Source organism: Trichoplusia ni, chromosome 1 (assembly GCF_003590095.1).
Source record: "Trichoplusia ni isolate ovarian cell line Hi5 chromosome 1, tn1, whole genome shotgun sequence".
NCBI lineage: Eukaryota > Metazoa > Arthropoda > Insecta > Lepidoptera > Noctuidae > Trichoplusia > Trichoplusia ni.
Genome location: NC_039478.1, coordinates 12,571,490 through 12,588,937, shown reverse-complemented (window position 1 = coordinate 12,588,937; position 17,448 = coordinate 12,571,490). Strand labels below are relative to the sequence as shown.

General features: G+C 33.5%; 5 protein-coding genes across 9 annotated transcripts; 3 read left to right on the top strand and 2 right to left on the bottom strand.

Annotated features, from left to right (window-relative positions):
- Positions 1-63: 63 nt before the first annotated feature.
- LOC113495110 (probable RNA-binding protein CG14230) lies at positions 64-2,371 on the top strand. Of its 4 annotated transcripts, none has more exons than XM_026873727.1 (5): positions 64-397; positions 730-851; positions 1,109-1,213; positions 1,529-1,855; positions 1,982-2,371. In XM_026873727.1, the coding sequence occupies exons 1-5, from the start codon at positions 208-210 to the stop codon at positions 2,177-2,179; spliced, it is 942 nt and encodes a 313-aa protein (XP_026729528.1). In that variant the 5' UTR covers positions 64-207; the 3' UTR covers positions 2,180-2,371. The 4 variants fall into 4 exon arrangements, with proteins under 4 accessions (XP_026729528.1, XP_026729523.1, XP_026729509.1 ...); XM_026873722.1 differs by having other exon boundaries at positions 730-857; XM_026873708.1 differs by having other exon boundaries at positions 65-397; positions 730-857; positions 1,097-1,213.
- A 95-nt stretch (positions 2,372-2,466) lies between these two features.
- Positions 2,467-5,624, top strand: LOC113495090 (probable RNA-binding protein CG14230). The gene is made up of 8 exons (XM_026873687.1): positions 2,467-2,791; positions 2,897-3,027; positions 3,305-3,628; positions 3,714-3,905; positions 3,984-4,207; positions 4,479-4,756; positions 4,938-5,180; positions 5,417-5,624. The coding sequence occupies exons 1-8, from the start codon at positions 2,602-2,604 to the stop codon at positions 5,590-5,592; spliced, it is 1,758 nt and encodes a 585-aa protein (XP_026729488.1). The 5' UTR covers positions 2,467-2,601; the 3' UTR covers positions 5,593-5,624.
- A 134-nt stretch (positions 5,625-5,758) lies between these two features.
- LOC113495099 (28S ribosomal protein S9, mitochondrial) lies at positions 5,759-7,120 on the bottom strand. The gene has a single exon (XM_026873698.1). The coding sequence runs from the start codon at positions 7,003-7,005 to the stop codon at positions 5,803-5,805; it is 1,203 nt and encodes a 400-aa protein (XP_026729499.1). The 5' UTR covers positions 7,006-7,120; the 3' UTR covers positions 5,759-5,802.
- Positions 7,121-7,332: 212 nt separating this feature from the next.
- Positions 7,333-11,506, top strand: LOC113495081 (transcription factor stalky-like). The gene is made up of 5 exons (XM_026873678.1): positions 7,333-7,626; positions 7,798-8,080; positions 8,296-9,942; positions 10,053-10,172; positions 10,264-11,506. The coding sequence occupies exons 1-5, from the start codon at positions 7,567-7,569 to the stop codon at positions 11,352-11,354; spliced, it is 3,201 nt and encodes a 1,066-aa protein (XP_026729479.1). The 5' UTR covers positions 7,333-7,566; the 3' UTR covers positions 11,355-11,506.
- An 892-nt stretch (positions 11,507-12,398) lies between these two features.
- LOC113495065 (microtubule-associated protein RP/EB family member 1) lies at positions 12,399-16,858 on the bottom strand. Of its 2 annotated transcripts, none has more exons than XM_026873661.1 (6): positions 16,719-16,858; positions 16,088-16,377; positions 15,614-15,848; positions 14,392-14,495; positions 14,087-14,242; positions 12,399-13,680 (listed from the first exon to the last, which is right to left on the bottom strand). In XM_026873661.1, the coding sequence occupies exons 2-6, from the start codon at positions 16,352-16,354 to the stop codon at positions 13,612-13,614; spliced, it is 831 nt and encodes a 276-aa protein (XP_026729462.1). In that variant the 5' UTR covers positions 16,355-16,377; positions 16,719-16,858; the 3' UTR covers positions 12,399-13,611. The 2 variants fall into 2 exon arrangements, with proteins under 2 accessions (XP_026729462.1, XP_026729469.1); XM_026873668.1 differs by lacking the exon at positions 15,614-15,848 and adding an exon at positions 15,145-15,376 and having other exon boundaries at positions 16,719-16,856.
- Positions 16,859-17,448: the final 590 nt, after the last annotated feature.

Sequence of the window (17,448 nt, the reverse complement as noted above, 5' to 3'; positions counted from 1 at the left end):
TCTACTCCATTTTATGCATTTATTCTCCATCGTTGTAAGCGGGGAACTCCTTGAGCCTACTATCCTGCAGGAAAAGAAAAAAAGAAAACCTTACTTCTGTCATAAAACGACTGTCAAAGTAAAAATTTTCGTGTCATTTTGAAAATAATACCTACATTAAATGCATGAGGTTGGATTTCTAAGATAAATTTATCGTTAAAAACAGCCATGATACCAGCGACCCGTTTGTTTGTGGCAAATCTCCCAGCTAATATTAAAGATGAAGATCTAATCTCGGCATTTTCCATTTTTGGTAAAGTCACTAATTTGGATCTGAATGTTAAAACGGAAGCTGGTAAAGAGCTAACCAAGTTCGCTTTCTTATCGCTTTCCGCGCCCAACGCCGATGTACAAACATGTAAGTATGTTATTGGTACCTACCTGTAGGAAGTTGTGTATCAATCACGTTGAAGTAATCGCATAAAACACTTGAAATATGGCTGGTTTGTACCTACATAAGGCCCGACCGGAGGGTGAAATCCTTGTAGGCCTGTAGGTTGCGAAAGGCAAGGGACAGAAGAGAAAAAGCACTGGGAGGCCTATGCAGCAGTAGATTACTCGGTCAGTGGGTCTTCTTAAGGGCGGAGTCCTTCTTGGCTTCTCAGAGCCATGGTGATAGGACCTCATGCACATGTATCGATAGACCATTCATTATACGCAAGTGTACGACGACATTTATCTTAATTATAGGCATCCAATATTTTGCCAACGAAGACTTTTACGGCAACAAGCTGTATGTATCAATCGCAAGGGAGAGTTTTCTGGAGAAATTGCAACGAGAACAAGTGGAATCGCAACTGAAAGATGAAAAAGTAAAGGTTGTATAGAGTAGTGACGCTTATTTAAATAAACGGGAAATATTTTTTACACTTTGCTACTACCAGTCATAATTCAATCCCTATTTATTACCTCTAGTTAGAGCAAAAATATTACAAGGTCAAAATGAATACCGTCTCATTCACTTGTTTTTCTGTCTGTAAGATTTTATAAGCCAGAGTGTGTTCGATAAATAAATAGAAAGTAGTTAGGTACTGTAAAAAAAAATTACTCATTCCAGTTTATGTGCCAGGAAAGTTTGAATCAGAAGAATCTAGCTCTAAGAAACAGTGAATTTTATACTGAGAAGCTGAAACGAAGTTCTAAATGGAGTTGGCGGTCCTGCGACCACTGCTATGTATATTTATTTTTATTTTCTTTATTAATTATATTTAAGTTATCCTGGAAATGTGAACGCATTACCTTACCTGTCTCTGCCAAAAGGCAACAGATTTGTGTCATTTTTCAACAACACCTTTGAACTAGGTAAAAGTTGTATCTCATTTCTAAAATAAATATAATGCAGGGTAGCTTCAAACCCGATGACAATGCAATTTACAACTATAAAAAAGGATGGACCGATTTTGATAAAATTTTACTGGAGTGACATTTAAAAACGTGGGGATTAAGATTTTTTAAATCTATTAATTTTGATTGATAATACTCGTTTCAGTTTATGGAAAAGGAAAATGCCGCTAAGATGACTCCTATTTATTTAAGTGAAACATTAAATCCACGTAAAAGAAAAATTGAATACAACCCTGGATTCGAATCTGAATTGAAAACAAGAAAACGTAAAGAAAGCAAAGCTCTACATGAAGGGAATAAAATAAAATATATCGCTGGGGACAACACTAATTTGGCGGAGAAAACGAAAAAAGTAAGTTTTCGTAATTCACAGATCTTGAAACAAGAGATGACAAAGAAAATGCTGGAATCTATGAAGAAGAGGCAAATTTATAAAGAGAAACCTACGACTACAACAAGTTTGACTAAAGTTGTAAGTACCTTTAACTAGTTCTATTTAAAATAATATTTAGGTACCTAATACACAGTAGGTAGGTACATTTCGTTAATAAACCTTAATTTAAAAATTGTTTTCTGATACCTAAATTCATAATTTTAGGATGAAATAAAGAACAAACGAGTTAAATTTCCTGACTTGGACGACATACTTAAACAACTAAAAGAAAATGATAAAAAAGTGACCAAACAAATTACTATTCATTGGATACGCGTGTATCAAAACGCTCGTATTCTTCATACACATAGGCAAGATCCCATGCACAGTCATCTGTCCTTGACCAGTATACTATTAAAATGATATTTTATGGACCAACAAAAGCCAAAATATTATATTATCATCAGTTATGACAAATTTGGCCCTGTTTTGTATTAATCCTGTAACAAAAAACTACAACTTCAACGTCTCTTTATGTAACTTTAAACGCCACACTTTTCTTTAGTTGAAAAAAAATGTATCGTGTAATCATGAAATAAAAAGATTTAAAAGGAACTAGTGTTTTATTTACATAGTACACATACAAGTATTTTCAATTAAATGTCCTAACTTGTGAAAAAGTACAATAAAAAAATATTTTAGTCAATGTAACATCTGTCACTCATGTGTCAAAAATTTTGGCGTGACATAACCTTACTTTTAAATTTCAAAATAATGCATGAGTTTTACGAGTTTTAGATAAATATTCGGTACATTAATATAAAGCATCTTAAAAACACTTAGCCATGATATCTGCAACCCGCCTATTTGTGGGTAACCTCCCAGAGAACACGGAAGACAAAGATGTTCTCTCAGCATTCTCTGTTTTTGGTGAAATAACAAATATAGACCTAAAAACTAAAAACGGAGCTGGTAATGAGAATAAGAAGTTTGCTTTTGTGTCACTTTCTGCACCCAACGTCGACGTGGAATCATGTAAGTACCGACATTCTACTATTACTTATAGAACTTTTGTTACATCCCTCACATTCTGTAAAATAATATTAATATCTTATAATCAAATAATATTTAAAATTATAGGTATCAAACATTTTTCAAATCAAGATTTTCACGGCAACAGACTCTATGTAACAAGAGCAAGGGAAAGCTTTCTGGAGAGATTGCAACGTGAACGAGAAGTGGCACAAAAGAAAGACGAAGAAAAAGTTAAGGTTGTAACAGTAAATGTGCAATATTGCTCATTGTGGTACATTGTAGAAACCTATGCAGTAATGCTAAAAAGTAGGGGAAAATAGCAACCTAATTTGAAAATAATGCAAAAATTATGTGTGATCTTTTTAATATACATACTGTTAGGCCTAAGGATGGTGAATTGTGGTGGTATATTTAAGAGAAAAACCCTGTCCTTTACTATACTTTGGCTAGACTTCATCTATATAGATATAGAATATAATATTAAGTAATTACTTAAAAAGAAACTTATTTCAGGTATCATCCCAAGAAAATTTACCTAAAAAGCAACCTATCATAAAACTCAGTGAAAAATTGAATCCGAGAAAAAGAAAAATAGAACTTGGTCATACAAATGAAGCTTTTTCAAAAACTAGGAAACAAAAAGAAGGCAAGATACATACTGAGGCCACCAGTTACAATGCTGGCGATACAGTGGATGGTAAGCATGCACCTGTAGTTGAAACTGAGGCTGATAAAAAGAAACATGAAGCTGAAAAGAAACGGTTAGAATCTATGAAAAAGAAGAGACAAGAGTTCAAAGAAAAACAAATGATTATTAAGACAGGTTTAACTGGAGTTGTAAGTAAAATCTTTCTGAACCTAAACTATTTTGGTTCCAAATAATGATATAGTACTATATTTTGATCATTTATCTTAATTTTAGGACAAAGTACATAACAAAAAAGTAATATTTTCTGACTTTGATGATATATCACCTAAACATGCAAATGAGAATGATGAAAAACAGAATAGACGAGTAAGTCAAAAGAATCTGTTTGATCATGACGCTGAAGGCTCCGATGATGATATAGATTTCAAAGTTAAAAATCAATATGAAGGAAAGAAAGGACAAAAGGTAAAAATAATACTTTTTACACAAAACTCATGTATACATTTAGTAGTGTAGCAAAATTGTAAGACTTTTTAATACTAGGTTTTAGATTTGCAATCAAGATACAAATCTGATAAACGTTTCACCTTAGATGAAAGGTTCATTGAGGATGAAGAAGAAGGCAACAATGACGAGCAAAATTATGATAACGAAGAAGTTGAATTAGGTACAGCAGATGAGAAGGCTAAACAGATGAACATTCTACAAGACGTGCTAGGAGTGACCATCAGACAGAGATTTACAGAAACGGATAACAAAAAGAACAAGTATGTATTTTCATAATTTTTTATTCATTAGAAATAAGCTGTGCTACAGAAAGTCTCTAATCATAATTTCTTGATAAAGGTAAACTTACGCGTAATTAGGATCGCGAGCTGGCTTCCCGTCCCTGACCCTATGTCGGTATTAAGGACTTCGATTGTGTTCTAAACTAATCGGGTGATCTTGATAAATACGCTTGAATTAACCATTATCAAGCAAATATTCAGCTACTTCACGACAGTTATTAGAATAATAATTATCCTTGTAAATTTTCAGACCAAAATTAGGTATGCTTCGGTTTGATCCGTCACAACCAGACCATGCAAAATTTCTAGCGCCTGTGGAAGCAAAACCACAGCCTACTAAAAAGTCTAAGAAATCAAAAGATAAGCAAGCAGAAGACCCTCAAGTACCGCAAGTACCTGAAGGTCCAAAGGTAGAGGTTTCAAAAGAACAGTTTTATAAAGTCAGTGATGCATTGAAAGAAGCTATTGCACAACCAAGTACATTTAGTTTAAGGAGTTTGTTTGGCAACAATGAAGATGTTGATGATGGTATGTATTTAGTTCAAAACAGAATTGATATCTTAAAAATACCTTAGATACAACTGGCAAATAAAAACAACCATCGAAACTATATTCAATACATAGATAATTACATGAACTTACGTAATAATGATATGTTAACATTTTGACATTTTGAAACATTTTTCTAATAATTATGTAAAATTTTCAGGTCCTAAAGAACAAGAAACAACATACATTCCTCTTGAGCCGCCAAAACAGAAGAAAGTAAAAAATCCTCTAGATCGAAAAGAAAAGAATCCATTCGTTTACGACTCATCAGATTCTGAGACTGAGGAACCTGATAACAAAGAGGTTAAAAAAGCTGTTGAAATTCCAACAGCACCTATTGTCGAACCAAAAGCCGTTTGGAAAGAGAACTTGTTCTTTACTGAATTTGATATACGTCTCAAAGGTAATACAATAAACTAAAATTAAAAAGTAGTTCACCCTATTTCGTTACGTATGTTATATTATAATTGAATATATTTATATTGAAAATATATTTAATATAAATATACCTATATCTTGCTGCTCAAGATCGAAAAGAGTGGTATAATCTTCTGCGAGCCCTATGACCCTTATGAGGAATAACAGGATTTCATCATCATTATTATACCTCTTTTCAATTTGTGATATTGTTAATTTCAGAAGGATTAGCTTTCTTTAGTAAAGCCCCAGAAACGGAAGTTCAAAAGGAAAGAAGAGAATTAAAGTCTTTAATGAAGAAACGAATTTACAACAAGGACAGGAAGAACCAAATGTTCAAGAAGAAGATTGGTGGGAGGAAGCAAGCTATGAAGAAACCTTATAAAAATAAAAGCTAAATATTATTAAATGCCTTATTATAGTATATTAATATGCATTTTTATTGTAAAGTCGAATCATATTAAATTTGAGGTACCTGTTTATATTTGGAAAAAGAGTTCTGTCAAAATTACGAAACGGGAAAAGCAGACAATAAAACTGACAGAATAAAAAAGTAAAAGACAGTTTCAGAACTAGTAATAAACATTTTATTCAAACTAAAAAAAGAACTATCTCCTCTTCCATGTAGGCTTCTTCCTGGCACCGGGCTGGCCTGGCTTCTTACGCTCTCTGCGCCTATGGTCTCTAGTTAACAAGCCGGCTACTTGCATCTGCTGCAACATAGCAGAGTCTACAAAACTACGAAGACTCCAAGCAATGCCCCATCGGATTGCTCCTGACTGACCAGAAGGACCACCCCCTTCAATGTGGCACTCAACATCAACACGGTCTAGCATTCCAGTGAATATGAGTGGGAAAATAACCTGTTCTCGTGACTGAACATCGTCAAAGTATGTCAAGTCTTTTCCATTGATAGTTATTTTGCCAGTGCCTGGAGACTTCACTGTGACATCTCCTCTAGCTTTCTTTCTCAAGCACTCATAAGTTGTGATAAAGGCGCGGCCTTCACTGTCATAGCCAGGTTTAGGGATCTCTAAAGCAAATCTTTGAGAAGATAGTGGTTTTCTAAACTTCTCAATGAACTCCTTGAACCTGTAGGCATAGGGTAGAGATGCCAACCTCTCCATCACTGCTTTGAAGTTATCATATTCTAAGTCTGTTATGTTCTCAACAAGGACTTGCTCAAGTTGGTCTTTTGTCAACCAAACACTGGTATTTAAATTTAGATCTCCATTGGGATCAGGGGAAGCTTTTTTTCTGATCACTTTGTCTTCAAAGCTCTGTAAATTTTTAATATTTTCAGCAGCATCATACATAAGCTTAAAGAAATTTGGCTTCCCAGTGTAAAACAGGAAATGGTGAGGTCTTCCAGCTTCGTCGAACTCTGCAGCTTTTCTTGCGGGGAATATCTCTTCTGGTGGTTTCATGAGAGGTCGCGCAGCTGGGTCGTATATGCCACTCGGAAACAAGTATTCGATTGCACGGTCCACGTCTTTTTGTGTGAATGTCTCTGGATCCTCGCCCATCATATTGGCCAAATGTCGTTTACCAATCTTATATTCAAACTGCTGTCTTTTCATGAACTCATCATGTTCTTGGGCTCTCTCTAAGTAAGCTTTCATAGCCTTACTGATTTTCTTTTTCTTGCTTAGCGTTTCCCAATCGGTTATGTTATCGAGGACATTGTTGGAGCCGCTTGCAGGAGTAACTTTAGTGCTATAACTATAAATATTACACACTGCAGGCTGTCTGAACTTAACACATAAGGATCTTGTATGGGGAAGAAGTTGCTTAATGATTACCAGTGACATTTTTACGTTTTGTAATAAGTTTCATTTAATTATTCTAGCATCCTTAGTATATTATATTCTTTTCATGAATTCACTCCTAAACTTAACCTAAAATGAAAATGTCAATCAAAGACTAAGTTGACATGAATATACCACAGCTACTAAATAAACTAAATTAATACCAACATGTTTTTTTTTACAAGTACAAGATGATTAATGACGAATTAACATCAAATCAAATCATAGTATGAAAATAAACTCAAAATATTTATATCAAAGAAATTGCAAAGGACAAGGATTGAGCACTTTTTTGATTTGTGACTGTTCACAAAACACTGGCAACACCAAGTATTTTGTAAAATAAGCATAGACTGTAGAGGAAATTTGAAAATATAATCTCAAACGCGTAAACAAAATCAAAATGGACCGTTACATGTGGAATACGGAGTTTACGATGATTTGAGTTTATATTATGCGTAAAAAGTTATCTGATTGTGTGTATTAACTGCGTTCAAACCATAGAAATTGAAAAAATCGTGTGCTAATGTTATTCATGACCCGGAACACGTAAAGCTATTCAAAATGACTGATAGTGATAGCGACGCTTCAAATAGCGTTTTCACTTTTCAGAATGTGAACACGGTAAGTAAAATCTTAAAATATTTACTTAGATATTTGCAGGGTGGTCTATGTTATCAATCTATGACAAATGTGATACAAGTATTGCTAGTTATTAACAACACTATTCTGTAATTTAGCGATAGTAAACAAATTGTATCGTATTTCATTTCCACCCGTTTTATTCGATTACAGACTGTAAGCGCTAAAGGACCGAATACAAACATAACGAACTTGAGTTTTCGTAATCAATTGACGTCAACAATGTGTATGCCGCGAAACTTTGAGCGGCAAAGATATGCGGAGTCAGTCTGTGACCAAAGGAGTATGTACTACAGACGAGAGACCTCGCCGATGTCGATACACAGTGCATGTGATATACGACCGAGGAACTTCCAGCAATATTATGGCGGGATGGGCTCACAACAGTCAGCGTTCAATGGTAGAAGTGGGTCACCCATGTCTGTCAGAAGTATTGGTATGTTTACAATAAATTTCACATAACATTTACATTAACGACCTTTATGATTGTAGCTTTGTAACTGGAACTTTATGTGTGTAAAGGTTTTTAAGACTTGTTTCTCTGGACTTGTCAAGACTTGTTTATTTTTATACTTTGTTCATTAGGTGTCTTATAAGACTAAGTCTAAGTTTCCATGATGCCTATTAAATTTAATAACTTTCTAATTTCAGATTCCACTGCAAGTGTCAGTGCTGCAGATATTGCATTTGCTTTCAAAAATGTCAAGTTCAATAAATATGATTTAAAAGTAATTAAAGATGCCTATCACAGACTTATGAAACAAAGGGTGCGAAAGAGAATTGAAAAAAGAAGAAATATGAGATTGTTTTTGAAAGGAAATAGAAGAAGGTCAGGTTATGACTCAGGAGAACAAGGCAGTAACTCCTCTATAAGCAGCGATGACTGTGGGTCTATAAAGACTTACAAAGAAAACATGTCTACTACAAGATCAACAGGAATGTTGACAGAGTTCAGAAAACCTGCTGCAGATAATATGTTCAAGGACTTTTCAACAAATGTCAGACAGAACAATTTCAAAAATATGTTTTCAGTTGGCTCCACCAGTAACACTAACACACAAAATTATAGTACCAGTGGAAAGTCAAAACAAAATAATCATATGCCCACTCAAAAGGAGAGATTTAAAAATGGTTTCTTATTACCTTCACAGAGATTTAACAGATCTGTTGCTTCTACAGCTATTCCTGAAACATCTGAGAAGCCACAAAGAAGTACAGACGAAAATGTTAAAAATCATTTTGCTCAAAATAAACAAAAAAATAAAAATGTCACCAGTGGTAGTGAAGATGAACAAATATTTTCTGAAACTGTCAGAGAAAGCAGCACTTATAACTATGAACCTCTAGGTAAAAGGACTCTTGACAGTGATGATGAGTCAAATCTTCCTGATAAGAAGAAGAGTAAATTGTCATCCCCCAGAAATGCACAAAGGAACAACATAGTTTTAGCAAAACCAAAGAATGCAAATCCACTCCCAAATACCTCAAACTTTGAATTTGCTGTACCATCTTTGCCTGTAAGAAAGTCGAGGCCAAAAGTACAAGAACAGCTTATTGCTAAATCAGCACAACCACTCACTGGTTTCTTAGAGCCTGTTGTAAATAAAGTTCAAGATAGTACAGAAATACCTCATCCATACAACATAGAAGAAAAATCAAGTAACCATCAGTCAGAACTGTCAGAAACTACCCAAAACAGTGATGTATCCATGCGCCCAAGCTTTATAAAAAGGAAACTTTTTACTCAAAAGCTAGATGTTGCAGAGAAAGCTAATCTAAGTGATGGGACAAGCAGTCCACATTCTAATGTGTACACATTACAGAAAGAAAAGAACAAAGCTAGAAAATTGGTCACAAACCAATCATGTCTGAACAGAGATGTGCAAGATGACAATAACCTGTTAGACTTGATCCACAAAATAGTACCAGCAGAGCGCATGAATATTACAAACCAATCAACAATCAGTCAAAACAAAACTGATGTTAAAAATAAAAACAAAAAAGATAATGATGACAAATGGGATGTCACCTCTGTTATTTCAATGTGCAATGAAGATGATGTTAGTGACACTTATACTGATGAAGAAATATTTGAACAAGATGTTACTAAGATTTCTAAGAATAATAAAGATAAAGAGCATGAGAAAAATAACCATGCAAATATGAAACCTAGTGAGCCAAAAGTGCCATACACTAATCAACTACCTCGAGATTGTAAGATCGTCCTGCAAAAATTAGAAAATAATAATAGTATACAGAATATAATTAAAAATAATAACTTTAACTTGACACATAATAGTAAGTCCATTGCTGTATTATTCACTGCATTTATTTTAAATACTTTATTTTTTTGTATTAGTAAAAAGTTTTTTCTTTTTAATTTAAAGTGTAATTTTTTCTCTTTTCAGATGTGACGAAAAGCAATGTGAAAAGCTCGGTAAAATCATTCTGGGACACAGATTTTGAAAGTGATGCGGAATGCCACTCTTCCGCGCCGCGCAGAGTTGTATTAGATAATCTGAAAAAAGGTATAGCCCTCTCATTTTGCACTTACACATATACCCCACTTGAGTAAAGTTAGGAATAAATTTAAATCGAATAACTTTTCGTTTGTTTCAGTGAACTCTACATTAGAACCTACCAAGCAGGACTCAAATAAATCGGCTGGATACGACAAAAACCATGTCTCAAAAATGTCATTACCCACTGCAGAGGATTCCAATAAGTTGAACAATACAACTATGAATAATACCCTTGACAGTACACGCAAATTTAATGCTAGCACTCTTAGTATTAGGTCGCACCGAATTACTACCAAAAAGAAGTGTTGTAACGAAACATGTGTTGGTGATGCTACAATAAATCGTGATAGTAAAAAAAAGGTAGCGGAACAGAAAGCAGTTAAATCTGATGAGCCTAAAAAAATATCTGTTGTAAAGCAAGCAAAAACCGTTAAAAAAGTACCAGAAAAATCGAAATCAAAACCAGATTCACAAAATGAACCTAAACAACGATCTACATCAAACGCGAGAAACAAGAATATCAACGAAATAAAATCTCAAACAGCTAAACAAATTGAATCTCCGAAAAATATCGATAAGCCTAGATCTAAAACTGCCAAGCCAAATGAAAAAGCAAATGAGAGCGTGAACAAAACAATGAAATCTAAACCAGAAAAACAAAAGAAACTGCCTGTAACTAAAAGCAAAGAAGACGCGCAAACTGCAAAACGTAATTTGAAATCTCATGCAGGCAAAGAAAATAAAAAAGATACTCCCACAAAAAAATCAATAGCAAAGAAAGTCGATAAAAACGGTAGTATGGTATCTAACCAGAAAGCTGTATCAAAAACCAAATCTAAACTAAACAATACTATGGAACCTGCAAAACAACTCAACATAAGCAATCGTCCGATTAGGTCTTGCAGAGCATCAAGCCAAAATAGATCCCAAGATATATCTTCTATGAGTCTAAACACTTCTGATGTACACAAAAGTCTTCGTTCAAGGATCATTAACCTATCATCGTCTATTGAAAATATCACTATTAAAATCAAGCCTTCCGCCAAAAAAGTTAACCAAAGCATTTCCCAAATAAAAACGCGGAAAAGTAATATATCATTCTCTTTAGCGGACAAAATGACACCAACGCCGAAAAAGAACTTGCCACGGAATAGAGCGGACTTTTTCAAAGGCAAGAGAAAAGCTTGATTTTTTTTTCTTTCCTTAGTTACTTATGTTTGTTCATATTCAGTTTTAAACGCGCACTATCATTATATCATTTCTCTTGCTTCTTATTTAAAACCTGAAATACAATGTAAATATTTTTAATGAATGTGTCTGTAAATATAACTTAAAATACTCTGGAGTTAAAAACACATTTTTTTTACAAATGTAAGGTTTAATAATAAAAATAATGTTATATTTTTGTCAGTGCGTGATGTATTTAACATTTATTTAATTATGTAATTTGACTTTTACACACTTATACAAATAATAGTAATTATTTTGTAGAATCCTGATGTATCTTGTGTTGATTTGTTTAAGAGGTATATAACAAAATAATTATGTATGGTATGAGTTTTAAATAATGACATTTATAAGATATAAATAAAGACATCTTTTATGTATTGACTTGTTTTTTTTTCACTGAGACACTGAGTCTGGGTGTCGTTGGCTTGTGCATGTGACTATGTTAATGAAACAACTCAAGGATTTAATGCTTCGGCAAGGAAGTATTTAATCTTTAACCTCAGCAAGAGTAACCACAACTTCAAAGTACACAATTCATTATCTACTGTTCATTTAATAGAAAGAGCTAGGAATCTTAAAATTTTACAAGTGATTCATCCTCCTAAAAATAAAACTATGTAGGTAATCGTTACATAGATTACACGCGGAGCTATAGTCGATGAATTTGTAAACATGTGTCTGTTGATTCCTGTTAGCTTAAACACCTGGGATATCATATTATACGAAGTCTTTTTTTATCTGCGTTCTATTTGCCACTAACCATCCACGTGAAAAGGGGCATCAAGTATGGAACTATCGTGGAAATTGAAATATTCTGATAGTTTATTAAATCAGATTTTATTTAGCGAGTAAATTACAAAATATAAGATTATTCTTGAGCATTAAATTATTATAATAAATCAGCTTACAATGGGAACTTAAATAAGACCTTTGTTTTTGTGGTGTACATAAACAAACACTGAGAATTTCAAGATGGTTGAAATTAAATGACATAAACACATGTATTAATAAAGTTATTATTTTATTCGATAAGACATTCACAATCTGAAAACCAGAGGCAATTAATATCTGCTGTTAAGGCAATTTATGAATGCTAAAGTAAATAAATTAATTATCTATTTATCTTAACCAGCGAATAACATCTTTTTTTACGCCAACAAGTCGTTAGTATCTTCGACGCGTCTAAGAATGCAATACTCTACTAAATAAAAATATTTTGAATTATATGTATTAGTTATACTTCTTATAGTTAGTTATAATAGTGCAAAGTTTCAAGTTTAAGTCTTGTATTTTGTTTAACCTAAATCACGGTCATGTAAATATCACACTACCTGGAACCAATACATGATTATCAACTATTTCAATACAATGACAATCATTAATTTAAAATTTTGTTAGTTACTTTCAGATCTAATGAGTAATCACTTAATCAATTCACTTGTTAATATTGTATTAGAATGATAAATTTAAGAACCGAACTTTCATAATTTTATTCAACTGGGTCATTAATATAACAGAATTAAACAATTAACAGTAAATCTCTTCCAATAATTTAACAACCTATTAAATGCACATTTATATAGGCACCAGTGGCCCAAAAATGATGTCGAATACAGGTATTCTTATTCCTCAGTCAAACTTCACCTTGCAGCTTTATAAAGATTACACGAGAAACAGCTTACTCCACGGATAGAGTTATTCCGCCAAGAAACTATGCTCCCAAATGCTAAGGAATGCACTTAGATATGCCACAGCCACGTATATGTATAAAAATGAATACAGAGCAAGTACATGACAACACAATGCATAATATGATAAAATGTTAGATAGGATAAAAGTTAATCCACGCAATAATACTTCATAACACATTCAATAGGACAACACATATGAAAAGCGTTAAATGCGATAATCTACGGAGAAATTATATCCTATAATATAGCATTTACACAAACTGTTGTAAGAATGTACAGCCTTGACAGATAGTAAACTGTAACATATTTATACATGAAACTTATTTGTAGGAATTATTAACATCAGCTAGTTTAAGCCATTTTAGGGCCACTGTTTCCGAACATTAACCTACAGGATCCAATTACGACTCATTGGCTGTGAAATACTAAGCACTCGATACTGTCGATGATTGTAAGCGAGATAATTTCGATTTGATATATGTAATATACAAAGAGCACTATGATACGCGTAGATACAATATATTTCAATATTCGTCTTCTTCGGGCGGGTGCGGGTTGTCGCCGTCTATTTCCTCTGGAGGCGCGAATCCGTCCTGTGAAAGCAACACAGGCTTGTTATTAAATGCAGTTAGAACTGCAATGTATTAACTTGAGACGTGTAATGACTTAAAGATTGAATTACTGTAAGCAATACCGTTGATGTGACATGCAAGAACTGTGTTACTCAATCTGAGGTACATTATGGTGAATGTTCCTACAAGGTTGATTTAATGTATACTGAATAGTTATGATCACAGTTATTACTGTAAATAATAAGTACAGCAAGCCAAGTTATTTTCTGGGAGCATTAATATTCCTTGAAATATGGAAATTGTCAATAGCAACAGGTTTGCAACTTGTTGCTTTATGACTACTCAAATGAAATGACAACATTTATAGTAGCAAGTTAAAGTAACTTTATAAAAGCAAAATCTTTGATTTCAAAACTACTATTCTTACCTCAGTTGCGTATAAGATATCCAAAATTTTCTGCACAATCGGAGCATTCTGCTGTTCTTCCATTTCTTGACAGATCACCTCTATATCCCGGAGCTTGCCAAAGTAGAAGTCCCTTTCCTTCTCGAGGCCGTCAACTGTTGCTTTCAATTCATTTATCTGTTAAAGGCAAATTTAATTTGTTTATTATCCTCCTGGCGGAAAATAACTACCTAGTATTAAATTGTGAGTTTAAATCCTGTTTATTTAAAACCAAACTATAAAAACTGCATTTTATAAAAATAATATTAAGCTCTTTAGAACATTACCTGATGATTTAGTTCATCAATGACTTTGGAGTCTCCCTTAGCACTCTGATTTATTCTAGATAAATTAACTGGGGGAGACCTCACTGTGCTGTTTGCTTTGCCAACTGCAAAATATTAGAAAAACACTTAAAAATTGATGCTTGAATTTTTTAAGTTATAAAATATATTTTTTACAACAGCCATTTAAATGAAAAGAAGCAATGTATACTCTATAATATTTAGACAAATCTAATAAACTATAAATAACTTAATGTATTTATTTATATTATATATTTTCCTGTAATGACTTAATAATAGTAAATACCGATAAATATGACGCCAAACACATACAATACACTAAACACAAAGTATATGACTGATGTGACTCATAAAATAAATAGAAAAATGGTGTCATTATGGAATGAAATAAATAAATGATGATATATTATGAATGATAGATAGCATGCTGTGTTAATACAGATAATGATGAAACATGCATATATTACTGTGCAGGTGCTATCTCAAATAATGTTAATTGTAAATTATTATACACTATGTACATAGAATACATCTATAAACTTAATTTAGATATTAATAATCATTATAGACTGTATAATCCTATCAAAATATTGTTTACATAAACAGTGCAATGGTTCTATTGTTTACATAGATATAATTTATAGGCCATCTGATTTGATGGCATAATCTTTTATGCAACTCAAAAAATAAGCAAGTTATCACAAATCAATAATTATAAAGAAAACAAAATAGTACTGGATTGGGGTCTAGCTGCAACTTTGGCAACAGGCGCGATGGGTTTCTTGGGGACAGCGGCGGCGGCCCGCGGGGCTGCGGCGCCGCCGTGCCCCATAGGCAGGCCCTCACGTTGCGCCACCGCGTCATATTCCGTGCCTCCATAGTTGGCATCAAAGAATTTCTTGAACCATTGCAAAAATTCAAAATTGTCTTGGAAACGACCCTTCACCAGTCTGTCAATGGGTACTATCTACAAAAGAAAAAGTGAAGGTAAAATAAAAAGAATTAACAGATGCCACTAAAGGTGCCGCTACCTGCCAGCAGACTATATCTAACATGTGTATGGATGACCACAACTAGAAACACTGTGGTAGAGACTGCTTGATGATATGAGAATGCCAACATAAATCACATATGCATGTCACTGGCCATGTTTCTAACTGTGATAGATGAGTGGGGTGCAATATTTCATTCAACTGATGCATACTGCCAGAATGGTGCATGGGGACAGGCCTGCGGGCTTTGGGTGGTGGCACCTGGATAGCACCACACAAGGGTACTCCAGATTCACATGCCCCTGAACCAATTGTGATACCGCCACGCGCATCGAACGCATCATATTCCCTCCCATCATAATTTGCATCAAAAAACTTTTTAAACCACTGCAAAAACTCAAAATTGTCTTGAAACCTCCCCTTAATCAGCTTGTCCACTGGTATTACCTATAAAACATTATATGAGCTTGATAAACAGTAATAACAATACTAAAACAAGTTCTACACTGTGAAACATAACATTTATCAATACTTTTTGATAGGTCTAATGTGTTTTTAAATGCCATTAAGCTATAACTCTTGTTAAAATTCATTTACAAATAGCTTTAAAAGTGTGCAAACACACTTATGTGTGTAAAACAATAAAAAAATATTTTTAATTGTATTGAAGAATGACGAAAATTTACCTTATCAACACCCATTTTTTTGAATCCAGCTTGTAGTATTTTGAAGTTTTGTATGTATTCATGTTCTAGATTTGTTTTGAACTTAATTCTTTTCATAGGCACACTGTTAGGGAACAACATGTCCATGAACTGACAATACGCCGCGCCTGTGCATAGTTCCTCGATCTTAGCGAAGTTCGACTGGAGGCAGTCGTTCACCCACGCCAGCATATCATGTCGTGACAAATTCTCAGAAGTCACATTCGTAGAGTACACGTTCACTGCCATATTAGTTATTCCAATTCTTTCGTCTAAAATGTAACATGACCAATCATTATAGGAATTCCATAAGACCGGCTTAAAACCGACAGTAATGCACCACAGAAAAAAGAAAGCCGATCTAAAAATAGGTCGTGGTATATCCGTGACGATTTCCCGTCAAACTACCTGAAGATGAACCAAAACACTCTGAAAGTACCTGTTATGTCTTTTCAAACATGACCAAACTAAAATTGAAGAAAATAACAGTAAACGTGAACACAGTATGATATGACAGAGGGACAAGACGACTCATCAAAAATCTGTAGTGCCGCATGAGGAAAGATATCGGCACACCCATTTATGTTACAATATTATTATTTAAATCACTTACCGTCAATTAACAAGGTTTTGGACTTATATGATCTTCAATTTATTATGTGTGAACAAGCAAAGTAATCAAAAACGTTAGATTTTTGTCCAAAAACGCTTCCTTCCCGTGTTCTTTCCGTATTGTCATAGACAAAGTACCAAAACCACAGCCAACTCAAACAATTTTCTGTTGTAAATAACTCTATTAGTTGCGATGGTCTATGACCATTATATTATTGCAATGCAATGTAATGACCACGTTCAAACAGTATTATTTTAATTCTGTACTAACAGCGTAAATACTAGGTTTAGGGTGTTAACAGATTTCAAATCGATCATCGTATTAAAGGATGATTCTGAGACACCAAGAACATTATTTAGAAAAAAATTGACACATTTATCTAAAACAAACATGAAACAATTATATTTATTGTTTTGCAAATCATAAACATTTTTTATTTTGTCTTCATATAAAGTTAATAATACGTAATATGGATAAAATTTAGTATTACTGTAAATAACAAAAAAACTTTATATGTATAAACTCCAAAAACTGCATCAGATCTTTATACAAAGACTATGTTAGGAGCTTGGAAATTTATCGAAAGGATCTTACTTCTTAATTTAATAGTTGATGTATTGGAAAAAGCAAATCAACTATTGAAGATGAAGCCGCGTATATAGCATTAATTTAGGTAATCTGTCGGTCAACTGAGTCAGCAGTTTTTATTTGTTTATTTTTTACTTAATGC